This window comes from Zootoca vivipara, chromosome 5 (assembly GCF_965207765.1).
Source record: "Zootoca vivipara chromosome 5, rZooViv2.hap1.1, whole genome shotgun sequence".
NCBI classification, from domain to species: domain Eukaryota; kingdom Metazoa; phylum Chordata; class Lepidosauria; order Squamata; family Lacertidae; genus Zootoca; species Zootoca vivipara.
This window is the reverse complement of record NC_142588.1, coordinates 7,872,701-7,889,093: the sequence shown is the minus strand read 5'-3', so window position 1 is coordinate 7,889,093 and position 16,393 is coordinate 7,872,701. Positions and strand designations below refer to the sequence as shown.

Sequence of the window (16,393 nt, the reverse complement as noted above, 5' to 3'; positions counted from 1 at the left end):
CCTTCGGCAGGAAGGGAATCCAATAAATAAGTATAAAGGTTAGGACTTCTGTTTACTACTATTATGTAGTTTACTCATAATGACTCACTACTTTGATAACAACGTCTAGTATCGAATATAATGCATTTGAAGCATTCCAAGCACTGCACATACATTATGGTAATATTTTCAACTCCCTGTCGCATTGTCCCCAATTGCGGTTCAGGGGTCCTCCGAGGGGCCCTTAGTAAATTCATGGCTGAAGTGAAAATTGATCAGAGGTGTTTGTGGCTGCTGGGCTGGTCCTTCAATATTGCTGTGCTTAACACATCACACCTCATGTATGTTTTCAGTGAGGCTGCAAGTATCTGTAGTACTTTCCTCACAGCCCTTAGGTTAAGTGGCAAAGCTTAAAGAGCAGTTCTCAGAAGCAAGGATTCAAATTGGGTTCGATAAGTGATGGAAAGATCCCATCAGGTGAAAAAGGTTCCCAACTTCTAGGTCAGGCATCCCCAAACTTCGGCCTTCCAGATGTTTTGGACTACAGTGCCCATCTTCCCCAACAACTGGTCCTGTTAGATAGGGATAGGCTCATATTTAAATTGTGATTCCATGACAATCAACAAGGGCCCATGCATGTGACACTTGCCAACCACATCCATCCCTTTGCCACCACACCTGGGCAACCCCTCCTCCCTGTACAGCCCCCCCTTTACACCTGACCCCCCCCTCACCTATCATTTCACAGCTTGCTCAATCCTCGCCTCTCCCCCTCCACCCAGATCACCCCACCCATCCATTGCCTGAAACCAAACTGCTCTGAAGCATGTTCTACCCTCCTTTAACTGCTTGCCTGGGCCACCTGCCCCTAATCTTATTCCCAATCCATAGAAAGATTGTTGTTGATGTAAATAGGCTCTCTCATCATAGCCTATTTGTTTTGCCATTTACTCCTTTTTCTTCTTTTCGGCTGAATCTCTTTAAGGCAGAGATGGGGAAATCAGGTGCCCTTCAGTTGCTATCATCCCTGACTACTGGGCCATGCTGCCTGAGGATGATCAGGCTTAAGAGCCCAACACCTCAAAGGCTACAAAAGGCCTTTGTACAAAAAAAAAATCTTTAAAAAAATATGGATGCAGTACATGTGTACTGTGGAGCTATAGATTAAAGCGTATGTGGTTTAATCTCCAACATACAAAGAGAAAATTTGCAGGAGGAAGGAGACCTTTGAAGACAAACTTGATGAAAACATTTGGCATGTTCTTGTGTATGGAAAATCAAGAATATATTGGTAAAATCTTCATGGGCAGCTGAGCAAACGAGAGCCACAAACACTAAGAACATGGTGATAGAGTGTTGCACACATACAAGTATGGTTGTGGGTATTCTGAATAGCTTGGCTAATAACAGCTTTACTCTTCTAGCAGTTGCTAGAAGTCTTCAAGCCTGTGCACTTCTTTAACTTTTTTTTTTGTTACAGGTACTTTCTCTAGAAGCTGTTGGACTTCGACTCCCATCAGGCCTAGCCAGCATAGAGAGATGGGAGTTGTATTCCAGCAACATCTAGAGAAGGCAAAAGGTGGATGAGGGTTGGCAAAGCAATTGGCTGCTCCTGCTGGGAGTGGATCATATGACTGGAACCGATAGAATAATCCTGGGTTCACACTGGATCCAGTGTTTTGCCTCATTAGAATGATCCAGTGTGTATAAAGGTTGGTTGGGGTCTTAGGGAGACACCTGATAATCAAGTTACGCTTTCGGTTTTGCAGTTAATGCTGCTGTACTTGAAATAGCATCTCGCAGTTTTGTTCCTATGAAAATTTATGCAGAACAGCACATGTTAGTCATAAAGGGGTGCTCTACAATCCAGAGGTGAAAAGAGACAAAATAAACAAATTAACAAATACCATAAAAGGAGTAGCAACCAATTTCCATGCAAAGGAGGCACTGGCAGACTTGGCTAGCGAGTCCCTTCAAAGTAATATTAGTCATTTCCCCCCCCCCACCTTCGCCTTTTATGTGTCATTAGGTGGCGCTATGGGAGGGGCTGCCAAAGCAACGCAATAACAGGCCTCTGGAGCAATGCAAGAGAGATATTTTTTTATAGAAAAATCGCACCCCAAAGCGACGTGTGATATTTTTATAGCCTAGGCACGGGGAGCGCCTCGTCCCGCGTGGACCCCCCCCCCAAGGAAGGCGGATCTCGAGAGCGCCCCGGAGGAGACGAGGCTCCTTTCTGCGCGCCCCTTGCCTTTTCCCCTCTGACGTTTGCGCGCACCGCCTTGGCTCCTGCCCAAACTGGCTCTTGACGGTTCCAGCGAGGCTGTTGTGGCAAGTCGGGCGGGGGGGCGGGGCCCAAGCGGCCAGGCCGCCAATGGGCGCCGGCTCCTTTTGCATGTATTATGCAATGAGCCCGGAGCCCCCGCCAGGTTTTCCATCGGCTGAGCAGGCAGGGAAGCGCTGCTTACACGGAGGAGAAGGACGAGAAGGCGCTTGTTTTTGCGCTGCTGCATCTACGGGTTCCCTTCGCCCTTTTTCTTGCTGGCCAGACCTTGGCCCCCTTTCCCCCCCGGGTTGCGGCGCCACAGAAACCCGGCCGAGGATTATTATTATTATTATTGCCCCCGCACCCCTCCCTTTTTCTGCCATTGCATGACTGCCCAATGGTGTAGGGCGCAGGTGGCGATGGATCTAGGCGTCTACCAGCTCAGGCACTTCTCCATTTCTTTCTTATCGTCGCTGCTGGGCACCGACAGCTCTGCCCTGAGGCTCGACAGTAGGTAAATGCGCGCAGCCAAACCCGGTTGTTTATGTGTTGTGCACTAGCCGGGAATTGGGGCGGGGGGTGTCGCAGATCGTTTTCCATCACTCCTTCACCGCCCCCCACCCGGATTGCGGGCGTGTTTTATTTTTGCAGCGGTCCTTTTGTCCTCCGGGCGAGAGATCTGGCGTGACACCTCCGGGTTTGCGCCGGCACCGACCGCTGCAGTTCACCGCATTATGTAATCCCGAGGCCATCTTCCTGGTTTAGTGGGAGAAGGGGGTGGCGGAGGGGTGGGGGTGGGGGGGTTGGAAACGTCGTGTGCGCAATGCTGGTGCTTTTCGGCCGCCGCTAACGCGCTCCTTCCTCCCTTCTCGCTTGTGTCTTGCAGCTCCTCCGGTGCGAGCGTCGTAGCGATCGACAACAAAATCGAGCAAGCCATGGTATGTGCCCGTCCGAGGAATGTGGCGGCGGGCGGGGCGGGGGCGGGCGCGGACGGGAGAGACGGGAAGGAGGGAGGGAAGGAGTGCGGGAGGCTGCAGCCGCTGCTGCTGGCTGCTTTTCTGCCGGGCTGCATCCAAGGCGGCGGAACGGAGAGCGCACTTAAGTGGGGGGCAGCTGGCCGCGCCTGCAGCCGAGGAGGGCGCCTCGTTTCCTGCCTCTCCGTGTCGCTAGGGCCACGGCATCGTGCTTAAATGCTGGGGGATGGAGGGACACGGGCAGGTAGGTGGACCAGGAAACGCGGTCATTGTTCAGGGATCGAGGCCTTCTCTCTTCCCCCCCCTTCCTTTTGGAGAGGGCACCAAAACCCCAAGTAGGCGGAGGAGAGAATCGGGCTGGCTCTCTGCGGAAAAGCCCCTGGTTTTATGCTTAAATAGATATATATATAGCACACACTCAGGTACCTTTTCCTTCCGAGACATCCAGCCCCCCCCCTTGCGCCCGCCTTTGGGCTTTGTTGCTGGAGAACTGCGCGGAGCTGTTCTCACGGGATCCTCACCTTCTCCGTCTCCCTTTCCTCTACTCCTCCTGCTCTGTTGCTAGGCAAACTGAACTATAACTCGTGGCTATAAATAACCCGGGGCCCCTGATTGGCCGAGGCTCCGAATCTGGGCGGGCTCCTCTGGTTGGCCTGACGTCAGCCGGGGGGGTGCTGGTGGGGAGGGGAATGCGGCAATCAACCCTGCCCTTTAAGAAGCAGCCAGCTGCAGCCGGTGCTCCAAGGAGGCGGGGCTTAGGGATGCAGGCAGAGAGGGAAGAGAGCAGCGCAGGCAGGCAGGCAGGCAAGGACTGCTGCAGGGGTGATGGAGAGCCCCCTCTGCTGCAGAGCCACTGCAAGCATGCAAGAGCAGCTGCCGCTGCAGGCCATGCCTGCAGGACTGGAGAGAGTGGGTCTGTCTCAAAATCAGACCCATCAAGGGGGAGGGAAAGGCAAAGGCAAATAAGACTGGCAGGCAAGCTCAGGGATGCCAACAGTATTTTTTTCTGGGCTCTCTGCCATAGCTGCCAAGTTATCCCCTTTTTTTAAGGGAAATTCCCTTATGCTGAATAGGCTTCCTCGTGAGAAAAGGGAAAACTTGGCAGCTATGCTCTCTGCCCACTTACATACACAGATTTGCCTAAAACGTGCAACCGTTTTGGGATCTGTGTAAATTGATCTCTTGCTTTCGCTGCACATCTAGGTAGCAAGGCATCTGATAGACAGGAATGTCAACTGGTGAAGAGTTTCCCGTAATTGTATTTCCATACTAGGGAACTGCTGAACCTGTTGAATTTCTGCTGCTGCATGACTAATATTATTATTATTTGAATTTATATGCCCTATAGCCAGGGGTCTTAGGGCGGTTCACAGAATAAAATCAAGATAAAAAACCCACAAAATACATAATAAAAATAAAAACAACAACCCAATAGCCCCCCCCCCAAAAAAAACACATTTTAAAAGGGCATAGGATGATGCTATTAACAGCAAAAGAGCCCTTCTGCTCTTCATTGCCAATCTTAAAAGAAGCAAAGAACTCGGATCTAATGACCTATAAACCACATTGGTTACTGTGGGTCTTGATCTACAGCACAATACTGCTAATTGATCTACAGTATTGATCTCGGGCTGCCGGCACTACATTCCATGGCTGGGATATTTCAGATGGATGGCAAATCTAAGTGATTTTAATCAAATTTAGATTGAAATCATTAAAAAGAAAGCAGTACATAAATAACCTCAACCATTATGCGTGTCATAATAACTACAACACTGAAATACAGCCCAGTTCAAGCAGCCACACGTTTATTTTTCCATGAGCGAAAAGGATTTGAGCTTTTGATATAAATATACCCAAGAATCCCCCTATTTTGTCCCATAGGTGGAAAAGCAATCTTCTTCAGCTTCTGTGGCTGTTAAAAAAAATTAACATAACTAACTGCATTTCCCTAAAAACAAAAATCAAGAAGCTGGCTAAAACACAACAAGAAGATTTCACTATACTATACTATACTATACTATACTATACTATACTATACTATACTATACTATACTATACTATACTGAGGTTCTCCCACTCATTTAATCCCCACAACAACCCTATATACCTCACTTGGTACCTCTTAACCATAGTATCTTTTTAAATCATAGTATACCCCCTCCCAAATTTGGATTATATACATGTAGTGGGGCTGGGGAGGACATAATTAAAATCTGAGTTAGAAAGAGCACAGCCTCCTCCTGTCTTCTGCTTATGTGTGGATGCTGAAAGGCGAGAACAGGTTCACATCTCACAAAACAATTGCATTGCATGGTGCCTGCACATTTTGCTTTGCGAATTTAATTCTGCAATAGCTAGAGGCCTGCTGTTTGCTTTTTTTTTTTTTGCTGAAATTCAGAGCCCGAGCCCCTTGCTGAATCTGTGTCTGGAACAGTCATATTTTTAATTTTTTTATTAAAATTTTTATACCGCCCATTACCTGAAGATCACAGGGCAGTTCACATCATAAAAATACAAAATGAGAACGCAAAGAATATAATAAAAACAAAAACAAAGCAATAACCTCCCTTCCACCAGTACATTTAAAACAAATTACTCCTGTAAAAATAACTGAACAGATTGCTTCCATTTTTCCCATTCAACAGAAGAGCAATCAGACACAGTCTGAGACACTGATTCTTTTGTATCCCTTGCATGTTGTTATGGAATAACAAGAAATATTAGATGTATCTAATGGTGGCGTCACTATTTCCTGGTCCTTTTCCAGGAATGTGAACTTTTGAATGCAATGTTTTAGATATATTTACCTGCTACTTGGATATTTGTAAGATATATTCAACTGCTCCTTACCTTGTTTGTGCAAACAAACTGCCAACGCTAGTGAGCTCCTTTCCTTCACAAAGCTGCACGCAAGCCATCCAGGGTTGCACATAGATCCCTGAACAAACACAATGGGGGGAAACACATAGCGAGGATTTCCATTTGTCGAGTGGGGCTCCCCACCACCATGCGTGCCCCACTAAATTGGTTCTGAGGGTTCCTCCAACCTCCAAGAGCAGATTTGGGAAGATGCGCATTAGGAGCAGAGGGGAAGTCGCATTACGGAAGGGGCAGTCCTTGCCTTGATGGGATGGGATAGTTGAATACCACCCTATATTGGGAAGTTCATGGTTCCCACTCAGCACTCCTTGAGATAACAGGACCCTAAGTGACAGCAGAGCTCAGAGAGCAGGAGGAAAGGGGACTTAATTCCTCCTGTGCCTGCTGACTCTGTCCTACAGGGGCTCAGTTTTGGTTTATGTTTTTCACTTCTGCTAAAACATAACCATCAGCACGTTTACAGGCTCTGAATTTTTATTTATTTAACTGAGTCTGCACTAAAACCTTCCATACATGAGCATTCCTTGGAAGATTCAACAAATGGAATGTGGACGGAACTGTTGAGTGGTGTTCTGGCATGCCTATGAGAATTGCTTGCCATTCTGTTTTGCCTTGATGCGCTTTCCCTTCATGGAGTCACAGAACTGTTGAGTTGGAAGGGACCCCCATGGGTCATCTAGTCCAACCCCCTGCAATGCAGGGATCACAGCTATAAAAAAAGGCCAAATGAAGGAAAGCCCACCACCTTCCAAGGTTGTCCATTCCTCTGTCAGACTGCTTTTATTGTAGGTGTTCAGGCAGAAATCCCCATTCTTATCACTGGAATCCTGCCCTCTGCGTGCTCTATCTTCCATGTGGCAGCCCTTCAGATGGAAGATGGCTCTCCTATCGCCCCAGTCCCCTCCAGTCCTGATCTTTTCTTTTACCCCCCTCCAGGATCTCGTAAAGAGTCATTTGATGTACGCTGTAAGAGAGGAAGTGGAGGTTCTCAAGGAGCAGATCAAAGAGCTGATTGAGAAGAACAACCAACTGGAGCAGGAAAACAACCTTCTGAAGACGCTGGCCAGCCCAGAGCAGCTGGCCCAGTTCCAAGCACAGTTGCAGACGAGTCCTTTGCCTGCGTCCTCCCAGCCGCAAGGGACAACTCCGCAGCCTTCCCAGCCAGCATCACAAGGCTCAGGACCGTCAGCATAGTCTGCAATGTCTCGGGCAGAAGGTTTATGGACTCTGCCGTGGCAGGACTGCCAGGAATCCAGCGTTGCCTATTCCACCCTGCATGCTGTTCCCCGGTCATGAAGACTGTTGCGTGCCCCTGCATTCATAGCCACAGAATGTTTTCTTTTCCTGTATTTTGCTGTCCATCGGGAATGAGAGTTGAGCTTTATATATATATATATATATATATATATATATATATATATATATATATATTTATTTATTTAAGTTGAGCGGGGGAGTGTCTCATAAATGTTCAGGGAATTAGCACAAATGCACTGGGGACGCGAGTGGCTTGCAACAGGTGGCTGGTTGGCTGCTAAGACACATGGATCTGTGTGCCTAAAGTCTTTTCCCCTTAAGACTTTCCATGTGGCGCTGCAGTGAATGCGGGTGCTGTTAATCGTGGAGATATGAAGGAAAACCGCTGGGGTAATGGGATGAAGACCCATTCTCCAGCATTCAATGAAGAAGCAAAAGAAAGGACTGATTAAAAAAAAAGGACTGCGGGAGACGAGTATATTTTGGCTTTCGACGCCTGCAACCTTAAAATGCAGATAATGCAGTCATTTTTTTCTGTAGCCAAGGATGGGTGCAAAAAGTTGTATTTCTAGGAGGAGAGCAGGTAGGTGGCACATCATTGTGACATAGGATCATAAAAATGAAGGTTTATTTGCTTCATGTATATTTGTGTATTTAGTGTAATTACTTTGTAAAATAGGAACTACTCATTAAGTTGTACAGTGTGAATTTAAAGAATGAACTGAACAGGTTCGGATAGGGTTTTTTATTTTATTTTTGATGCTGTGTGAATAAGATTTGCACCTATTCAGCTCTTCAGAAATTGGCTGATGCTGTTTATGTGAGTTTTGAACATTTCCTTGGAGCCGAATACCTTGAAATCAAACTCTGTTCACTACAATTCAGTTTCATTCAGAGGGAATCAATTCACAAAATCAAAAACAGTTTCTCACTCAGTCTTTTTTTGCATATGATCTGTATAGTACTATGCATATGTTCCTGTGCATGTTCTTGAGAGGGAAAAGGAAAATTGTAAAATGTCAATATATTTAACTGTTGCACTTCTCAACTTCCAATAAAGCATAAAACATTGATTTAGAAGCTGTGGATCGAGGAGAATTGTTTCCACTTCTGCCTCCAGGTGAAATCCTACAGCCTTTTGGTTTTGATATTTTGAAATAGGTACAGTGGGGGTTAATTCATTTAACGGGTGAAGGTTTTTTTAATATTTTCCTTTTATAAACCACAAGGGTGTTGGTGGGGGCCAGGATGTTACTAATCCTGCCCTCTACGTCAGGGTGTAAAAGGCAGCTCATTCCTACACAGAATGTGATTGTCTTCTGCTCTGCTTCTTAAGCTGAAGGCTCCTTGGCTGGCTGGTGAATGATCAACAGCCACCCCACCAAGTTAAAGCAACAGCAGCCGTTCCTTAGCAACCAACTAGCTGCATTGCCTTGTGACTAATGGCATGTTTGTCCATAGTAGCATGGAAAGTGAAGTTGCGGCTGCAGTTTCCTGAACAGATCATTTAGAGATTTGATTGGATTTCAACTCACTGAAATAATATTGCTTAGCATTTATGCCTCCAAGGGTGTAAATCCTGCTGTAAAGTAGATTGGTATTATTCTTGCCCCGTATTACAGCTGGTGCTAGAGAGTTGCGTGCTAAAGGTCACCCAGGGAGTAGGTGAGCTGAGTTTCAAACTGGAGACTAATATGTAGCTCAAAATCCATAAACATTTGTTCTCGGACACTACCTCTCAGCCTTAGTTCCTTAGATTATGTATCTTATCATAATCTCATTAGATTATCCTTATAATGAGATCTATGACACAACATCCCCTCTTAGATAACAAGAAAAACTAATAGTTATTTAAAAATAAATAAATAACCAGAACAACCCTCAATTGGGTTGTAGGCTGTTTAGAACAGAATAAACAAAATACCTGCATAATTAACTGATGGGCTTCATTACTGCAAGATGTGACAATGGACGCGACAAAAAGACTTGTCACATCTTGTGAACGAAAGCAACAAAATTCATGCAGGATTGGTCTGTCGCTGGCGACAGTAACTGAATGGAAGCTATACATACAGAAGCAGGGGTCCCCAAACTAAGGCCCGAGGGCCAGATGCGGCCCAATCGCCTTCTAAATCCGCCCCGCGGACGGTCCAGGAATCAGCATGTTTTTACATGAGTAGAATGTGTCCTTTTATTTAAAATGCATCTCTGCGTTATTTGTGGGGCAAAGGAATTTGTTCATTTTTTTTTCAGAATATAGTCTGGCCCCCCACAAGGTCTGAGGGACAGTGGTGAAAAAGTTTGCTGACCCCTGTACAGAAGCAATGTGTCTGATGCTGAAACAAAGAGATGAACGGCTGCAACTTTTACTTGCTGCTCATGAGATCCCAGAGACATCTTGATGGGCCACTGTTGGAAAGAGGTTGCAGAACTCTAGACTAGGTTAGCTCCACTCTTGAATAGTGCAGGGAATAATTTGTGTGCAACAGGAACCTTATTACTATAAGCTTTAAAGAAACCGTATCAAACTGAACTCACCTTAGCAGATCTTTATAATTAATAGAGGATATATTGTTACTTTTATTTAATTATACAAATGTGGCTGGTTTTGTACTCTGTCTAACCGATGGTGTTGGTAAAAACAACAAGTACAGATATTTGCTGGCAGCAATTAGAAGGTGACTCAGTTGAAAAAGATAAAAGCTAGTTCTTCCCACCACTAAATAAATAGGTGGGTCATTTTAAGTCTTTAAATAACAGAACAATTTGACATCCACTATATGACTTTTGCAATATTTTTGGTTTCTGAAGGGAAGGAAGAGATATACACGAAGGCTGTAAACTCATAAACTGTCTGAACAAAAGAGGGTGAGGTTTTGACTGGCTAAGTGGATTAAGGGTAGACCAGTTTCAAAAATAGTAGCAGCAGTCTGGCCTAAGGACCTGCAGACAATAAGATTATTTCCTGGCTCATTAACTGCCTAGAGATTCAAAAGAGAATGGACTGGCCTAAACCATCAGTTTATGATTGTCATATTTACATTCTTACACTCGTAAGTGCACAAGCAGCAAAACCACAAGTCAAATTTGAAAACGACTTTTAGAATCTGTAGCGCTTATTTCCATGCAAATGTATTTATGTCCGAGGTCTTTGTGATGTTTTTCATATGGTGATTTAAAATACATTGGTTGATTTGGAAATGGAAAATCAGGGTATCAAGTCCTTCCTTGTTTCACCAGATATATTTGCACATGCAGCATGAGAGAACCCAGATGCAGAGGATTCACATCCATACGTTAAAATAGATCATCTGGAAGCTGAATAAAGGAAGACTTCACATTGCAGTCTTGACCTTTTTCCATATCTGGCTGCATAATAACAAGAAAATGCCTCCCTCTATTTTCAGACTTGAGAGGCCTGATAGGAACTGACATATAGAGAAACAAACATCAATAGAACCAATGAAATAGCAATGTTTGTTTTCCCTGTAGTTGTTTGTGGGAATGCACGTGCGGGTCAGAAAAATTGAAAAATTTCTCAAAATGTGAAAAACTCGTAAGGCGGGGGGTGGGGTGGGAATTAAAGCCCCCAACGCAAAAAATCGTGACCAGGAAAAACAAGAATTCCAAAAGAAGTTTAAAACACCCCAAATACTGACCCACATGTCAAGGGGAAAAATCCAAAACATGTGAAAAATGGTCTGGAGAATCAAAGATTCAAAAAAAAATGTCAGAAAAAGAAAATAGTGACCTGCCAATCTGGAAAAACAACAACTCAAACAACTCTGAAAAACACAATAAATAATGCCCCCAAAACAAAAAAATTCCAAAAAAGAGTGAGAAATCATCAGGAGAATAAAAAATTCTCCGAGATAGCAAAAAATTGTGACCTTTATGTAAGAAAAATCCAAAAATTCAGTAAAAAATGAGTCAGGGGAAATTGAAATTCCAAAAACTGTGAAAAGCGCCAAAACAACAACAATCTGGCAAAATAAAACTGAGTGGTTGGTGGTCCCAGAGAGCAACCACCTGAGAATTCAAATGTGCAATTGCTGATCTTCTAACAAAAATATGTATTGTGTTACAATGATCAGCCTCTGTATTATATGTTTGACCAAACTGCGGGAGGCAGTGGAAGACAGGAGTGCCTGGTGTTCTATGGTCCATGGGTCACGAAGAGTCGGACACGACTAAACGACTAAACAACAACAATAATCTGATAGCTGGAAAGTGGCCAAGGTAACAATTATTTTAGAGAGCGATACATGGGATCCTGGAAATTACAGGCTAGTTAGCTTAATACAGGGTTAGTCAACCTTTTTATACCTACTGGCCACTAATGTATCTTTCTTGATGGTCAAATTTCCTTCCCACCCACCTGTGCTTGATGGGAGGAGGATTCAGCTTGTGCCGTAGAACCCCCTACCTTCCACCTAGAATCCTGAAACGCACTGCCAGATAAAATAGCCAAGCATATTGAGCAAGCCTTGCTGACATGGAACCAGCAAGGTTGCTGCAAGAAGAAGTCCTCCTGTCTCACTAACCTATTTGAGAGCCAACAAGCCTGAAGATGCAGGCAGTTTCCATGGTCTTCTTGGACTTCCAAAAAGGTTTTGACAAAGCGTAAAGCTTAGTAGTTCTAGAATAAGAGGAGAGGTCCTCTTGCGGATGAGGAAGTGGTTATGTAACAAGCAGATGGACTGTAAGAACCTAGCATCTCTTTGGCTTTCCTACTTTAAAGGTAAAGGGTAAAGGGACCCCTGACTGTTAGGTCCAGTCGTGAGCGACTCTGGGGTTGCGGCGCTCATCTCGCTTTACTGGCCGAGGGAGCTGGCATACAGCTGCCGGGTCATTTGGCCAGCATGAAGAAGTCACTTCTGGCAAACCAGAGCAGTGCACGGAAACACCGTTTACCTTCCCGCCGGAGTGGTACCTATTTATCTACTTGCACTTTGACGTGCTTTCGAATTGCTAGGTTGGCAGAAGCAGGGACCGAGCAATGGGAGCTCACTCCATCAATGTGAATATGACATGAAATTCCGTCAGTCTCCTTTTCTGAGCTCCTATCAGTTTTTGTTTCTTCATACTTGTCATCATGTTTATCATGGACTTCTAAAAGCCTGGATTTCAACAAGCTTCTCTACCATTTCATATTGATTTGGTGTAGGAACTGTAATGATCCGAGACTGTGCATAGTATTATACAACAGTATTCCTGCTATACAGAAATCATTTTGAGAGAGTAAATATATGAACACAGTGTGCTAAACATGTTATTCTTCATCATCAAAATATTTCATAATTAAAAATGTTTATTTTTTTTAAAGAAAAATATAAACAAAGCCTTTGGGGGAAAACAGGAAAAAATCTTATCTGTCTGTCTGGGCCTGGATTGCAGCCACAATTGTTAAAGTGAATCAAACTAATACAGAAATAGCCTTGATCTTTTTATAGTAGTTAGGCAAATGGAGAAAAAACTGAGGTGATTGGATTACATTAATTAAAATAATTACAAAAACTAAATAAAATGGAACAAATGAATCAATATATTTTTATCAAAACATATTCATTTCTTTTTGTCTCAATATTCATATAAATACAATAAATATAATTATGAACAACTTTCCAATGAATTTATTAAGCTATGTTTAAAACTGTTCTTTCATTTCAGCAGTTAAAAGTTTTATTTCCCAAATGAATTTCATTTCAGAATATTCTAAATCAAACAACAAATGATCAGCTAACAAAATGGAAAAGTATATATATATATATATATATAAATTGTCCAGTAGCACTAAATTCGTTCTTGCTATAAGCTTTCGTGTGCATGCACACTTCTTTCTATTTATCTGGAATAATCACAAGCAGTTAAATCTCTTCTGGGGTTATCTCACCAAAGAGTCCTTGCCTTTGCATCCAATAATTTTCTTTTCTTTATACCTATTCCCCCCCCTTACCACTAGGGTGGCGATATGTCCAGACTGTCCTGGACATAGCCGGCAATCAGCTGTCAGAAGCAGTGTCTGGGCAGAAATTGCTTAAATGTCCGGGAAATCTGGACGTATGGCAATCCCTGTCGGCTGTGTCATTTTTCCTTACAAATAGCTCAAAAACTTCAATTTTTTACAGAGATTTTGCAAAGAAACCAACAACTCTGGGCTTTTCACTTGCCCAGACCCTACTTGCCACCAACATGAATGATGTGGCTGTGAAGGGGGGGGGGCACGGCTCACTTGGCACTTCCGCCTCCTCAAGAGTAAATCCTATCCAGTACAAAGGCTGCACTGCTTATTTCCAGCTCCGCTCTTGCATGCAGCTGCCTGGGCTGCTGGGGAAATGTGGAGGCTGCCAACAGAGGACAGCAAAGCTTTTGCACTTTGAAAGACTATGGAGAGAGGAGAGGGCATTGTGCCTGGTGTGCTAGCAACTCAATCAGGCACTCCAACTCGGAAGGAAGCCACAATGAGAGAAAAGGGACTTCCTACCAGGGAACTCCTTCCAAGGAGGACAGAAAGTTGCACCTGGAATTCAACAGCAGCAACAAGTACTGTATATTCCTGCGTATAAGACTACTTTTTAACCCAGGAAAATCTTCTCAAAAGTTGGGGGTCGTCTTATATGCCGGGTCGTATTTCTTATACGGCGAGTATATCCCAAACTCTATATTTTAACTGGAAAAGTTGGGGGTCGTCTTATACGCCCAGTCGTCTTATACGCTGGAATATACAGTACAGTACTATGAAATTAGGCCAAGGTGCTTTTGGGCAACAGCAAGGATGTGGGGTATGGAAGCAGGGAAAACCATGATGTAGCAAACAAATGTTTTATGGCACAACTGAATGCATTTTTTATTTTTTATTTTAAAAAAACCTTTTCATGTTAATATCGATTAGGCAAAAAAGCTGGCTTTACCTCCAGTTAAGGGAGATGGCACGTGGCGAAACAGGCTGTGGCAAGGCGGATTTTAAGACTGTGAGGTTAAGCCCTGAACTTATCAGTGTCAAACTGCATCCCCAGAAGAGGAGGAAGCGGGAAGAGTACCAGAAACCAGCAGGAAGTTGTAGGAGGAAAAGGAAAGGAAGCACTCGCCAACAGAAGTGGGGCTTCACCTGGAATAACTCACAGCCCAGCAGAAACCAAATACCCGTTAGCATAATCCAGTGTGCTAATGCTCTTCAGATGTTTTCTTATGTTTTGTTGGTGAATGCTTCTGACTGTACTGCGTGACAGATGTGGTGTATTCTATGCAAAGGGTAAAAGACTAAGTTTACTTATTAACAGGAAAAAATGGACGTAGGGCCTATCCACACTAACCCTTTTTAAAAAGGATTGATGTTTTTATTATGTTTTTAGATGTGTTGTAAGCTGCCCATAGTGGCTGGGGAAACCCAGCCGGATGGGCGGGGTATAAAAGAATTTATTATTATTATTATTATTATTATTATTATTACTACTACTACTACTGCTACTACTATGGAATCTATCCCATAAGGAGATAGTTCCTTTGTCCAAGCCAAGAGAGCATCTCAGGCTAAGAAGATGTTGCTTCTTTGAGGAATGGAGTCTGAGAGAGATGGCTGTCCTGCCCTGTGCTGTTTTGTTACCTGCACAGGTGAGGTCACGCCCACCTCTGGTCACATGTAGAGGAAGTTTGTCCCAGCCCAGGAGGAAACAGGGAGTTCCGACTGGCTGGTCCAGACATACCCTTTTTATGTCCACTCTAGGAATGTTGTATTTGACTGCTCTGCGTTTCACACCCCGCAATTATTACCCTTCATCCACTGTTTCCTTAAAAGGTCTGTGTCTGAGTGGGTGTTTGTTGTTTTTTTGTCCCCAGAGCTTTCCTTGCAAAAAGCTGCTCTTTAGCACTCAAATGGAGCAAACATCCATCTGCAGAGAACCCAAATTGATATTTGCTCAGACTGAGCACTAAAGAGCAGGTTTTTACATGGAAAGTTCCAAGGCTAAAACAAACCCAAGCCCAGGGCTTGGCCACGGTCCTTTTAAGCACAGAACAGTGGCTGGAAAGAGCAGGGCAAAAGTTAAGTGTGTATAAGCCATAAACGCCCCCTACTACTTGGGACAACAAGTCTTCTTCTTAGAGGCTTGATGTAGCTGAATAGTTTTTTCCTTCACCTTGTCTTCTTGTTCTTTTAAAACCCTACAGAAAGAAACATAAACACTAATTTGTTGAATTGGCTCAAGGGCTATCTGCTTACAACAACACTTAGTTCTATGCATCTAAGAAACCCACTGAGCAAAACTTGAGTGTGGGGTGCCCCCACCCCACCCCCTTGTGCTTTGTCTCCAGAAACTGAACCTCTTGACCTATGAATGTGAATATTATGTTCTGTTAACCAACTTGGTTAATGGCCATCGATAGATCTAACCAGTGGTGTAGCATGGATTGCCAGCACCCGGGGTTGCACAGAGTGTGGGTGGGTGGGAATTGGACATAGTATGCATGCCCAATGGCATCCACATTACCCAGCAGATCACAGCCACAGAGATAAGAAAAGAAGAGTTGTTCAGTTCTCTGGAGAGGTCATTTCCTGGTTTGCATGGTGAAGCATGGAAGTATGCAGCTGTACTGAGGCAGCACCAGGTGTTGAAATTTTTTGCCCCGACCATTTTGCACCCTGGGGGAACCGGCCCTGCAAACCAACTACACCGCTGGATCTCCCTTCCACGAATTATCCTTTTTAGCTAAGCTATAAGCTACTTGGGGACGCAGGTGGTGCTGTGGTCTAAACCACAGAGCCTAGGACTTGCCGATCATAAGGTCGGTGGTTCGAATCCCCGTGACGGGGTGAGCTCCCGTTGTTCAGTCCCAGCTCCTGCCCACCTAGCAGTTCGAAAGCACATCAAAGTGCAAGTAGATAAATAGGTGTTGCTCTGGCAGGAAGGTAAACGGGATTTCCGTGCGCTGCTCTGGTTCGCCAGAAGCGGCTTAGTCATGCTGGCAACATGACCTGGAAGCTGTCTGTGGACAAATGCCGGCTCCCTTGGCCTATAGAACAAGATGAGCATGCAAC

At 44.4% G+C, this 16,393-nt stretch overlaps 2 protein-coding genes across 6 annotated transcripts in view; one reads left to right on the top strand and one right to left on the bottom strand.

Annotated features, from left to right (window-relative positions):
* The window catches only part of TSC22D1 (TSC22 domain family member 1), a 45,781-nt gene extending 37,342 nt beyond the window's left edge, over positions 1–8,439 (top strand). The window contains exons 1-3 of one of the 4 annotated variants that reach the window (XM_035137376.3): positions 65–2,759; positions 3,132–3,183; positions 7,039–8,439. In XM_035137376.3, the coding sequence (XP_034993267.1) occupies positions 2,632–2,759; positions 3,132–3,183; positions 7,039–7,296 (438 nt within the window). In that variant the 5' untranslated portion in view covers positions 65–2,631 and the 3' untranslated portion in view covers positions 7,297–8,439. Of the gene's footprint in view, positions 1–64; positions 2,760–3,131; positions 3,184–3,308; positions 3,464–7,038 lie in introns of those variants that run through there. The other 3 variants (XR_004693866.3, XM_035137372.3, XM_060275133.2) reach the window with 3 other exon arrangements.
* Positions 8,440–12,652: 4,213 nt separating this feature from the next.
* Positions 12,653–16,393, bottom strand: part of CRACR2A (calcium release activated channel regulator 2A) — a 39,138-nt gene continuing 35,397 nt past the window's right edge. For both annotated transcript variants that reach the window (XM_035137381.3, XM_088669995.1), the window contains exon 18: positions 12,653–15,519. In XM_035137381.3, the coding sequence (XP_034993272.1) occupies positions 15,432–15,519 (88 nt within the window). In that variant the 3' untranslated portion in view covers positions 12,653–15,431. The remainder of the gene's footprint in view (positions 15,520–16,393) is intronic.